At 40.1% G+C, this 12,773-nt stretch overlaps 1 protein-coding gene and 1 pseudogene across 2 annotated transcripts in view; both read left to right on the plus strand.

Moving 5' to 3' along the window:
- Nucleotides 1-12,773, plus strand: part of BTRC (beta-transducin repeat containing E3 ubiquitin protein ligase) — a gene marked incomplete at both ends in the record, with an annotated part of 197,982 nt that overhangs the window by 50,852 nt on the left and 134,357 nt on the right. The window contains 1 exon segment of the mRNA XM_080694413.1: nt 7,605-7,712. Within this exon segment, the coding sequence (XP_080550539.1) occupies nt 7,605-7,712 (108 nt within the window).
- Nucleotides 2,176-2,598, plus strand: LOC308262117 (small ribosomal subunit protein uS12-like; annotated as a pseudogene). Its single transcript has one exon. The product of its transcript is annotated as a small ribosomal subunit protein uS12-like (transcript).

The raw sequence follows: 12,773 nt of genomic DNA on the forward strand, positions 1-12,773 counted from the left end.
TTCATTTTTTCATCATTTTTGGGATATATATATATATATGTATGTATATATAAATATTTTATTGAACTCAGGGACATTCTCTCTCTGCGCTACACCCCTAGCCCTTTTTATTTTTTAAATTTGAAACAGGTTCTCACTAAGCTGCTGGGTGTCTAAGTTCCAGAAGTGGTCTTGCTGGGTGCAGTGGTGTATACCTAATAATTCTAGTACTTATGAGGCTGAGATAGGAAGATTGCAAGTTCAAGGCCAGCCCCAGCAATTTAGCAAGATACTTTTCCAAAATAAAAATAAAAATAGCTGGGCATGGTGGTGCACACTTGTAATCCCAGCATTTGGGAGGCTGAGACCAAGGATCCTGGTTCGCGGCCAGACTCAGCTACTTAGTGAAGCCCTCAGCAACTCAGTGAGACCCAGTTTCAAAATAAAGAATAAAAAATAGGACTGGGAGCTGGGCGTGGTGGTGCACGCTTGTAATCCCAGCATTTGGGAGGCTGAGACTGGAGGATTGCAGTTCGCAGACAGCCTCAGCTATTTAGTGAAGCCCGGTTTCAAAATAAAGAATAAAAAATAGGCACATCCTTGTAATCCCAGCATTTGGGAGGCTGAGACAGGAGGATCATGGTTCGCGGACAGCCTCAGCTACTTAGTGAGGCCCTCTGCAACTCAGTGAGACCCGGTTTCAAAATAAAGAATAAAAATAGGGCAGGGGGTGTAGCTCAGAGGTCGAATGCCCCTGGGTTCCATCCCCAGACCTGCAAAAAGAAAAAGAGGGGGCTGGGGGTGTAGCTCAGAGGTAGAATGCCTCTGAATTCCATCCCCAGTTCTGCAAATAAATAAATAAGTAAATAAATAAATAACCCTGAATTCAATTCTCAACACCCCCTACCCCCCAAATAGAATGCATGTCCTAGAGCATAGATATACATCAGAGTAGAACCCATCATAGAAACTCAAAGATACTTGGAACTCAGTAGTTCATGCCATGTCTGGGCTGGGGAGCGAGGGATGGGAAAGAATAAAAGCTTAAAACAGTAATTAGGTATTTATCAGATGCTAGCTAGGTTGTCCTCAACTTTGCTGAGTGTGTGGGAATACTACAGGCGACAGAAACCATCTCTGTCTTTAAGGATCAGCCTCTGAGCCTCTCTTTGGAGACTCAGGAAGAGAACACATGGGCTCACTAGGGAGCATTGAAGACTTGTGTGGTGATACTGCTGTGCAACAGGAAAATCAGAGACAGGCAGTCACTGTGGAGTAGGAGGGACAAGGCAAGCCTTCACTGGACACTTGGAGCTCAAGAGAACTTGGGGAATAGGCTTTCAGATGCCTTCCTTCAGAATGCATTCCTTCTGTATTTAGCATCTATTGTGTAGGCCACAGAATAAGGAACTGGGCTTCCAAAGGTGACAAAGATCCTATAAGGCATTGAGTCTAGTGGAAAACAGACAAGCACAAGTGTACCTCTCCATAATGCAGGAGGGCTGAGGGAGGGAGTAGGCCGAATGACGGGTAGAAGAACAAGTACCAGAGATGTGCCTGAAAGCCCAGCTGAGCTACCCCAGGAGCCTCAGCTTCCTCGTCCAGAACTCCGAGTTTTAGCACAGCTGCATGCAGTATGCTAGGTAGATAAAATCATCCTATTTGACAGGTGGGAGTTTCATTTTTATAGTGAACTAAATTTTCTTAAAAGGTGATCTCTGAATTTGTATAGGTGGATTCTGAATGCATTACATGGTCTATGGAACAATGTAGTTCTGTTGGCCTGAAGTTTTTTAGTTGATAGAGTAGTGAAAAGGGAATTCTATTCCTTGATTTAAGGATACATAAACTCTCAATGCAGCAATCTTTTTATTGTTGATTATTATAGCTTCTATTACTCCTAGAAGTTGACCAACAGGGACCTGTGTTTAGGAGGCTTTGTCATTCAGCTTTCATATAGTAGATGCTGAGGCCAGCCCTTTGCCTGCAGGGCCCTCAATCAGTGAAGAAGATCTGTGACATTACTCCTTGCAGCCAAGTGTGGGGTGAGGAGCAGAGGTTTTCAGTGTTCTCTCTGTAAATGAATTTATGCTGTAGAAACAGATGGACACTAGGTACTATGTTCTTTTTGAAACACTGGAGGCCCTTTTCAATATCTTTTTCTGCTCTTTTGCTGTGGCCCGTGGCACCGGCAGGATGGGCAAATGTCGCGGTCTTCGTACTGCCAGGAAGCTCCATAGTCACCAGTGGGACCAGAAGTGGCATGATAAACAGTACAAGAAAGCCCATTTGGGCACAGCCCTGAAAGCCAACCCTTTTGGAGGTGTTTTCCATGCAAAAGGAATTGTGCTGGAAAAAGTAGGGGTTGAAGCCAAACAGCCAAATTCTGCTATTAGGAAATGTGTCAGGGTCCAGCTAATCAAGAACAGCAAGAAAATCACAGCTTTTGTGCCTAATGATGGTTGATTGAACTTTATTCGATGAAGTTCTGGTTGCCGGGTTTGGTCAGAAAGGTCATGCTGTTGGTGACATTCCTGGAGTCCGATTTTAGGTTGTTAAAGTAACAACTTTACTCTCTTGGCCTTATACAAAGGCAAGAAAGAAAGACTGAGATCATAAATATCATTGGTGAGCTGGGCGTGGTGGCGCATGCTTGTAATCCCCGCGCTTGGGAGGCAGAGACAGGAGGATCGCACAGGTTCGAAGCCAGCTACGCGCACTGGCTTAGGAGACCCTGTTTCCAAATAAAAATGTAAAAATAGGTCTGGGAGTGTAGCCCAGAGGTAGAGGGCTTCCAGGAACCCCAGTACCACCAAAAATAAATAAATAAATAAATAAATAAATAAATATCATTGGTGAAAATGTGGTAGCAATAAATTTTCATATTCCAAAAACAATCTTTTTCTGATTTAGGTAGTAAAAGCATTTTTTGGCCCCTCCCCACTTCGATACTATTTATGCTTTTTAAAAGCTAGTAAACTTTTTCAGTTGGATAAAAAATCACTTGTAATAAATTATTATAGTCTTCAACTTTATTTGATTTTGCACGAGAGTATCAGTTGGAGTGAGATTAGGTGGAAAATGAGCTAAAGAAACAAGTGCTATGCATGGCTAGATTTATGGAGGATGGAGGCATATTCCTTAAACTCTTTTTTTGTGTGTGTAGTACTGGGGACTGATCCCAGGGATAGTCTACCTCTGAGCTACATCCTCAGCCCTATTTCTTTTCCTTCCTTCCTCCCTCCCTCCCTCCTCCCCCCCCTCTCTCTCCCCCTCTCCCCCTCTCTCCCTCTTTCTTTCTTTCTTTCTTTCTTTCTTTCTTTCTTTCTTTCTTTCTTTCTTTCTTTCTTTCTAACAGGGCCTCACTAAGTTGCTGAGGCTGGCTGTGAACCTTCAATCCTCTTCATCTCAGCCTTCCAAGTACTGGGAATTACAAGTGCGCACCACTGTGCCTGGCTAACTAAACTTTTTATAGTTTTTGTTTTTGAGCTTGTATAGAAAAACTACTTAAGGAGTAGGTCATTAACAAGTTCTTTACCAGTTAAAGAAGTTAAATATTTAAGAATGTTGTTGGATTGCAGCTTAGTTTAGAACCTTTTTTTCAATTAAAATTTTTTAGGCCTGGGTGTGGTGGCGTATGCTTGTAATCCCAGCAAGGGAGGCCCTTTGCAACTCAGTAAGACCTTGTTTCAAAAATAGAAAAATAGGTGGATCGTGTAGGTTCAAAGCCAGCCTCAGCTACTTAGTGAGGTTCTTAGCAACTTAGTGAGACCCTGTTTCCAAATAAAATAAAAAATAGGTCTAAGAGTGTAGCCTGGAAGTAGAAAGCCTCTGGGTTCCATCCCCAGCACCACCAAAAAAAAAAAAAAAAAAAAAAAAAAGTAGGAAAATAGGGCCAGTCAGGGCTGTGGATATACCTCAGAGGCACAATGTCCCTGGGTTCCATCCCTAGTACTGCAATAAATAAATAAATAAATAAATAAATAAATAAATAAAATTTAAAAAATAATAAAATAATTAGGTTTGGGGATGTAGCTCAGGGTAGAATGCCTATTATATGTGAGACCCTGTGTTTAATCCCAGTATGACAGCAAAAAAAAAAAAAAAGTAGACATTTGTGAATGTAAATTAATTTGTTCGGAGAAACAAAGACAGCCCAAACTTTTAACTGCATGCTTTTCAGATATTTTAAAGGGCATTATTTGTTAAACATTGAAGGATAGAAAAATGTCTTAGAAACTGACCAATCAGAATGACTTTGAAATATATAGAATCCATATGGGGATAGAAACCCAAATGGGAATCCTTTCTCTTCTGTTACTTATTGCCCAAGTTTCCTTTGATTTTTTTTCCCCAGCCTCCTTCATTTAGAAAATGTTTCTATGTGAAGATAAAAGGCTTAGAAGTAGAGTAAAAGTTATGGCCTACTCCATTTATTGTGTAATTATACTCTTCTCCTCAAAGATTTTAAGTGGCATTTACCAGTATGGATAAGATTAATTGTTACAATACAAACCAATTTGAAAATTAGTTTTTATATTGAGCCATAATATATAAAATCTTATGGTAATGTGCAGATCTGACTATATTCAAGTGCAGTTTTCATACCCACACCAATTGTCATGTAATAATCGGGAATGTATCCTCTGTGTGGTGTTTGCAAGTTAATGCTATTTTGGAAATCGCACTGGTATATTTAGTGGCTTCCCTGTGTATATGTGGTTCATTATTGATCATAATTTTATTTTGAAATTTTAGTTTAAGGAAGTGGGGTAATACCTTTCAAATTCTTAGAGGAGTTTTGATGAAGGACTGGGATGAATGAATGAGGGAGAGCATTAGAATGAGTGGCAGGAAGGAAATTGAGGTGCATACTGCAAAAATAACATGATTCTTATGTAAAATAACAAGTACATATTGTAACACAAGGACATGTGTTATGTAAGATAATACAAGTACATACTGCAAAAATAACACAGGTTCTTATGTAAAATGCAGGAGATAAATCATTCAAAAGAGGAATGCCTTGAAAAACCAAGGAACATTCACAAATAAGAATAAGTATGTATATACTTATTTTTTTCTCATACTTTTTTTTTTTTTTTTGTGGTACTGGGGTTCCTGGAAACTCTTCTACCTCCGGGCTACACTTTCAGACATATATATATATATAATTTTTTTTTTTTTAATTGGAAACAGGGTCTCTTAAGCCAGTGAGGCTGGCTTCAAACCTGCGCGATCCTCCTGTCTCTGCCTCCCAAGCGCGGGGATTACAAGCGGGTGCCACCATGCCTGGCTAAGTATGTATATTTTAATATAAAAGATGAGCCCCGGTCTAGGGATAAATGGCTTCTGCTTGGTTCTAGATCCAACTGTGCTGTGCATCATGCAGGCAGCTAGGCTAATGCGTGTGAACCATGGACCTCCTCTGAAGGGAGGAAAGAAATAACAAGCTACCTTCCTGCGCTAACTTCATTTTTCTCCACTATTTTCCTTTTTCCTCCTTTGTGCTTTCACACTTTCTTTTTATTTTTTAATTTTGGTGCTGGGGACTGAACCCAGGGGCATTCTATCTCAGAGCTACATACGTGGTAGGTTTGGGTTTAGGGTAAGAGGAAGAAGGAAATTACAAGTTTACAGGTATTAGGGATCAGATAAGCATTTGAACAAATTATGAAGATATTTAACAATAGAGTGCCAGAGCAGATTTAGGATAGGGAAGGCGAGTTGATATAGGCAGTGGGAAAAGGTCATATCGATAGAGTGCTTGGATTTCATAGAGTAGACACAGGGATCCATTATAAGTCATTAGTGAGAATGACATAATAAAGTGAAGACAGCCATTCTATTTAGCTGCTGTTTTAAACATGTATTATAGTTGGAAGTGAAGGAACATTAGAAACAGTTAAAAGTTTCTTGAACTGCTGTAGCAGTTCAGGAGGTTCACCCTTTTGCTTAGTGTGTTGATCCTTTAGCAGATACCTTTTTAAAAATCTGATGTATCTTCTTCATGACCAAGGATGGAGGAAGGCAGGAGGAAGACTTCTCTATCAGGAATCAGTAGGCCTGGATTTATGTTCCTGGCTCTTTCTAAATTAATGATTATGGACAAATATTTATTTTTTCCTGGGCATTGATTGTCTTCACTATATAGTGAACATAATCATCTGAAAGCAGGGTTAAGATTAGATCATCTTTTGGAGTCCTTTGCAACCCTTTATCCGTTTATTCTTAAATGGTGTGAATAGTGAATACCAGATCTTGTTTCTTAGTATTCATTCCTACTACAGTGTTTAGAGAAGAAAAAAAGCCATATATTAAATATTATTCAAAACCTGTAATTTAAAGTTTAGTGTTATGTGTAAAGACTGCTATATTAAAATATGTATTAGGTGCATTCAGATAGTATTTGTTATTAGAATATGATAGCACTCAAGTAGATTGACTGAACTTCAGCTTGGGATTTGTTATTAGAATATGATAGCACTCAAGTAGATTGACTGAACTTCAGCTTGGGATACTTTTAGAGAAACATAAAGGATATAAAAACTGTTCTGCAAGTTATAGTGTCTCTAAGCAAATAATATTAATATTGTTTCCTTAATGTTACTAAAAATGATAATTTCTTCCAGTTTTTGCTACTGAATATACTATGTATTTACACTCACACATACTTTTTTTTTTTTTTTTTTTTTTTTGCGGGTCTGGGGATGGAACCCAGGAGCATTCAACCTCCGAGCTAAATCCCCTGCCCTATTTTTTTTTTTTTTTTTAATTCTTTAACTTTGAAACCGAGTCTCACTGAGTTGCAGAGGGCCTCACCAAGTAGCTGAGGCTGTCTGCGAACCGCAATCCTCCAGTCTCAGCCTCCCAAGCGTGCGCCACTGCGCCTGGTACACTCACACATACTTTTTGGTTTAGGTTTAAGATTAGGAACTTTCTGGGTTCTCTGCCTCTGTTTCTCTTTTCCTTTCTTTGTTATCGTTTTCTCTTCTATTTGGGTTGCTCCCCTCTTTCCTTAATATATCTGGAAAGATCGGTTGAGGCAGCTGCTATGGCAACTCTGCATTTTGGTTAATGGATAGCATTCTAACAAGATACATAAGACATATGTAAATTGTACAGAGTTTAGTTGCTATCAAAGCTGGAGGGATACCTTTTTTCTTTCTAAAAAATACTCTTAACTTTCCTGTGGTATTTTGTTTTCTGATTTACCATTCCTAATATTGTAATGCTGTCATAGAATTTTCCTCTTTCTGCTTAGTTGATATAAGATTTCACCTTGTGAATTTATGGGAGATGAGTTTATGCATAAAGGAAAAATTGATTAATTAGGTTAAGAAGATTTCTTTTAGATTCATACATAGGAAAATAGGAGCAAAAATTTTATGAAATATTTTTCCCCCTGTAACTTCTTTTCCCCCTTGCTTTTTGGTTACTAGTGTCTTCTTTGAGTTTCTTTCTAAGGGGTTAGAATCAGAAAGTAGTATATGTTTTTGAAAATGTTTCTATCATAAAGGCCAGCTACAGTTAAAATATTGCATTCGGCCAAGCCTTGAAAATTCTTATAATCTGTGCCATCCTGTGTCATACTGTCCCATCTCATAGTTGTCCTCTCTCTGCAGTGCTCTATGCCCAGGTCTCTGTGGCTGGGCTGCTCCAGCCTGGCGGACAGCATGCCTTCGCTGCGATGCCTGTATAACCCAGGGACTGGCGCACTCACAGCTTTCCAGGTACTTCTCTGTCTCTGTGGGTTATGTGTGGGCGTTAGTGTAAGTGTCTAGTTCATAAGTGTCTCTCCTTTCCCAGGCTTTACTTATTTTCACCTTTTCTCCTTCATTTGTCTGTATTTTACACCACTTAATATTACTTTGATGATTAACTTTTAATGTAGATCCACTCCTAAGACATTTTTATCACAATTGTTTTGTCAAAATGGATGTAATGCAAGTTGACTGTTGGTTTTCAGATCCAGTAGAAATATGATAGTACATTTTAATTTTGATAAGTAGCAATTCAGTAAATAATATTTGCTCTGGATCTACAAAAACCAATTAATATGATTAATTATAATAACTAGTTGTCCAAATATGTTTTGTAAACGATTGCCAAAAGTATAAAGTACCCTATTCAAAGTGTCTCTTGCCTACTTTGTGCTACTACTATATAAAAGAATTAAGTTTTATTTATATACTGATTAATGGTTCTAGTTTCAAGGCGGAAAAGCCTTTAAGACCTTTGTGTACAGTATTCAGCTTGAGCGTTATGGTTTTCTTGGCAGAAATGTTATCTGTTCACCTCATGTTTTTGTGATTTATGTTTAGCATTTTATACCAATATATAACAATTAATTTGTTAGTGTGTGTGTATGTGATACTAGTGATTAGACCCAGGGCCTCATGCACACTAGACAGTGGCTTTACTACTGCACCCCTAGGCTCCTACTCTCTCTTTCCCTCTCCCTTCCTTCCTTCCTTTCTTTCTTTCCCTCTCTTTTTCTTTTTCTTTTTTTTTTTTTTTTTTGGTACTGAGAATTGAACTAAGGGGTTCTACCTCAAACTGTACCCCTAGCCCTGTTTTTAATTTGAAACAGGGTCTTGCTACGTTTCTGAGGGTTTTGTTAAATTGGTAAAAGTTGCCTGGAGCCTGTAATCCTCCTGTTTCAGACTACCAGATACTAGGATTATAGGCATGTGCTGCCATGCCCAGCTCCCAACCCCCATTTTAAAAACTTTATTTTGAGACAGGGCCTCACCAAGTTGCTTAGGTTGGCCTCAAACTTGCTATCCTCTCTGCCTCAGCCTTCCAAATAGCTGTTTTTAGCCTGGGTCTTTCATATTCTATTTAGTAGAAATTCAAAGTTAAGTGTGTATTTGGGAAGTGGGTACTGGGGATTGAACCCAGAGGCATTCTACCTTTGAACTATACCCACAGCCCAATTTTACTTTTTATTAGGAAACAGGGTTTCATTAAGTTGCAGAGGGCCTCATGATGTTGTGGCTGGTCGTAAACCTGCAATTCTCCTGTCTCAGCCTCCCAAGTACTGGATGACAGGCACTGCCACCACACCTGGTCTAATGATAAACTTTAAGTATCAGAATGCTTGTGACAAAATTATAGTTAAAACAGAGCAACATAAGTACTGACAGTTACTGGTCTTTAATGGCACTATTTTAATAAAGATAATTCTGGATATTTCCATTTTTCCTTTACAAAGTTTATTTTATTTATTTATTTATTTATTTATTTATTTATTTATTTTGTTGTTTTTGTGATGCTAGGAATTGAGCTCAGGGCCTTACACATGTTAGACAGGTGCTCTACCTTAGAGCTACATATCTACTCCCACCCCTGAGGCTACAGTAAAAGCATGTGGTAATTGTTGCTGTTTTTATTATCCTCATAAACATTGCTATCCTAAGAGTGTCAAAGTGAAATGCCTTATATTTTTTATTATACATCATACTGACATATAAAGGTCTGCTCTCAAGGATCTTATAGTCTAGCCTATTAGTTTTTTGCCTTTTGTAGGTTGCAGTGCATTTAGCCTGTCTGCAGAGTCTGAGTGAATAGTCCCCTTCAAGACTACCTTCACTTTAGATACCAATAGCAAGTTTAGGGGCCCCATGATCACTCAGATTTGATAATTTGCTAGAAAAAGCTCAAAGAATTCACTGAAGAAAATAATAGTTTATTATAGGGAAAGGATATAGGTTAAAATTAGTTAAAAGAAGAGACATTTAGGGCAGAACCTGGGAGGGGTCCAAATATAGAACTTTCTTTTCTTTCTTTCTTTTTTTTTTTTTTTTAGCTTTTCCAAGAAACATGTTTCTTCTTTCTCAAAGCAGTTGGGGAAATGGCATTGAGGAGTACTGCTCTGAATTTTCCATCTATCAAGGGATAAAAGCATCATTTCGCTGGTACCCATAACATTTCACCAGAAAGAAAGAACTCATGCGATCAGGGAGACTACTCAATATGCACACGAGCACAGATATGGTAGCCCTCTGGGTAGGTTTGCCAGGCTGAGCTGGGGGAGAGCCGACAGCCTTTGGTCAGGCAGGCAGAAAGGCACTGTGGCCCTCCAGCCCCCCTGAGGATATACCTCGCTAAGCGGTCAGTCTGGGAAACCAGCTATGGGAAATGCTGGAGCATGGACAGGAGCAATGCTGCTTTAAGGCAGAGAAGGAAAAAGTACATGAAGGAGCTCCAAGACAGACCTGGTGCCACCATGGCCACAGTCGAGAGGGGCAAGAATGAGTCCTGGGACTACGTGGGGCAGGTAGTGAAGGAACAATGGGTTCACAGACCATATCTGCAGAGGCAGCAGCCAGGCCCTTAGAAATATGAAATAGTTTAAAGTTCCCCTTTTCTTCCAAGTGTGTCTGGCACCAGCCTTCCAGGCCTTGGCCAGCCAGGCCACTGAACGTTCAGAGTAAGCGGGGCTACTCTGAGCCTCGGGCTTTCTGTCTTGGGGTCCTGGGGAAACCTGGCATCCTTTGGGAAAAGTTATGAGAAGTTGGAACCGAAATTAGGAGCATAGTTTCTGTTGGGCATATGGGTTCTCTCCATTGTTTAAAATGGAGACTGCACTGTTTGTGTTCAGTTTTGGGACTGAGATGGGGTGAGGAGAACAGGGGATTCAAAGGGAGACTGCATATTCTTTCAGTTGCCTGGCCTCTGTCCTACCACCAAATATAGAGCTTTCTGTCATCTTCTCTCACAGAGAGAAGAGGCATGGGTTGTGGTACTGCCTCTCAGCACCACCTCTGAGAGGTGGTACTGCTTCTCAGCCACAGTGGTGAGTGGTACAGTGGGTACCACAGAGGCATGGATGGTGGTACTGCCTCTCAGTCACAGTGGGTGAGTGGTACAGTGGGTACCACAGAGGCATGGATGGTGGTACTGCCTCTCAGTCACAGTGGGCGACAATACGCGCAGGAGTATTGCTGATCACAAAACTCATCCCAGACTTTAGTACCTAGAATTTTTATTGCAGCTTAATCATATACTGCTATGTACCTTTAGCTTCCAGCCTCTCCTGTAGCTAGTGTTGGAACTGATAAAGTGTGACTCAGAGCTTCCCAGGATCACGTTTGTCCAGAGCTAAAACACCCAGGCAAACAAAGACAGTCTTATTAGGTAAGACGTTCCATGAGCCAAGAGACCTCCGTCCAGTAGCTAAGCCAGTAGACAGATTTCTCTTTGGATAAAGTTAAATTTTTAATGCATAGTTATGGCAACCACTTTGAGAATCTATTGAGAGCTACTAAGTGTGTGTGTGTGTGTGTGTGTGTGTGTGTGTGTGTGTGTAAACACACACACATATACATACATGCATTCATATAGGTATAGGTATATAGGCAAAATCTTAGCCGGGTGTGGTGGCACACACCTGTTATTCCAGTACTTGTGGGGCTGAGACAGGAGGATGGCAGGTTTGTAGCAAACCTCAGCATTTTAGCAAGGCCCTCTGCAACTTAGTGATTCCTTGTTTAAACAAACAAACAAACAAAAAACAGGACTAGGGGGTATAATCTAGAGGTAGAAAGCCCCTGGGTTCAATCCCTAGTTCCATTAAAAAAAAAAGACAAAAATCTTGTTTAACTTATATGTATGTATGTGTATGTATACTGTGAAATGAGCAAGAGAACTATGAAGCTACCACAATACCACGTAACCCCAGAGTTACAGTCTCCCTAACTGATACATTCTGCAGGGAGACAGAAGAACCTATCACAGGAGGTACGTGCTTTAAAGCCCTGGGTTTGATCCCAGCATGAATTAATAAATAAACAGATAAATAAGTAAATAAAAATAAGGATCTGATGGCCTGAGGATGGGGTAAGGAGAATTAGATATTAGTATGTAAGACCCGATGGATGAGTAGTTTAGACAAAGAGAAGAGTAGAGGAGAAGGAGAACATTTAGGCCTAAGGAGAAAGCAACACAGGAGCCCTGAGGACAGATGTGGCTTAGATGCATGTAAGGATCCTACAGAAGATAACACTGTTACTCCAAAGAATACACAGCAAGGGGAGAATGGAGTAAGAAAAGAGCAGGGAAGCTAATCCTGTTCACGTAGGACTTGGAGAGATTTGAACACAGTTTGACCTGGTCCGATGTGTATTATGCTATGAGAAGGTGCATTTAGATGCATCACTGTGGCGACAAGGTGGATCTTTCAGTAATGGAAGCGAGGGGCGGCGGTTTGACTGTGGTTACAGGACCTCTCAGTCTTAAGAGCTGGGCGTGGCCGTGCACGCTGGCAATCCCGCGCTTGGGAGGCCGAGACCAGAGGGTCGCAGGTTTGTGGCAGCCTCAGCTACTTAGTGAGGCCTCCACGGCTAGTGAGGCCCTGTTTCCAAATAAAGAGTAAGACATAGGGCCGGGGTGTGGCTTGGATATTGAATGCCCTGGGTCCAGCTCTAATACTACCCCACCAAAAAAAAGAGAACCTCAGAGTGCTTTTGTTCCTCTCCATCGTATCTATTGATACTTACTCTGTTTGAAATTAGAACTAAGAAAACATTCAAATGCTAATTAAAAATAACTAATGAACCTATGGTGTCTTAATGGGGAGAACATTTTTATGAAAAATTACTTCAAAAAATTAAGACTGGCATTGTATTATAATCTTACAAATCTTATGTGTGGACCAATAAAAGACAACTGGGCCATCATATTCTGTATTCTGTGTTGTAGCAGTCTGTTGTGGCATGTTTGGTTTTAAGTATATGGGGAATATATGGCCTCACATAAATAAAGTTAAAAAAGGGAGAAATATTTTAATA

The sequence above is a fragment of the Muscardinus avellanarius genome, assembly GCF_963383645.1.
Source record: "Muscardinus avellanarius genome assembly, chromosome: 4".
NCBI lineage: Eukaryota > Metazoa > Chordata > Mammalia > Rodentia > Gliridae > Muscardinus > Muscardinus avellanarius.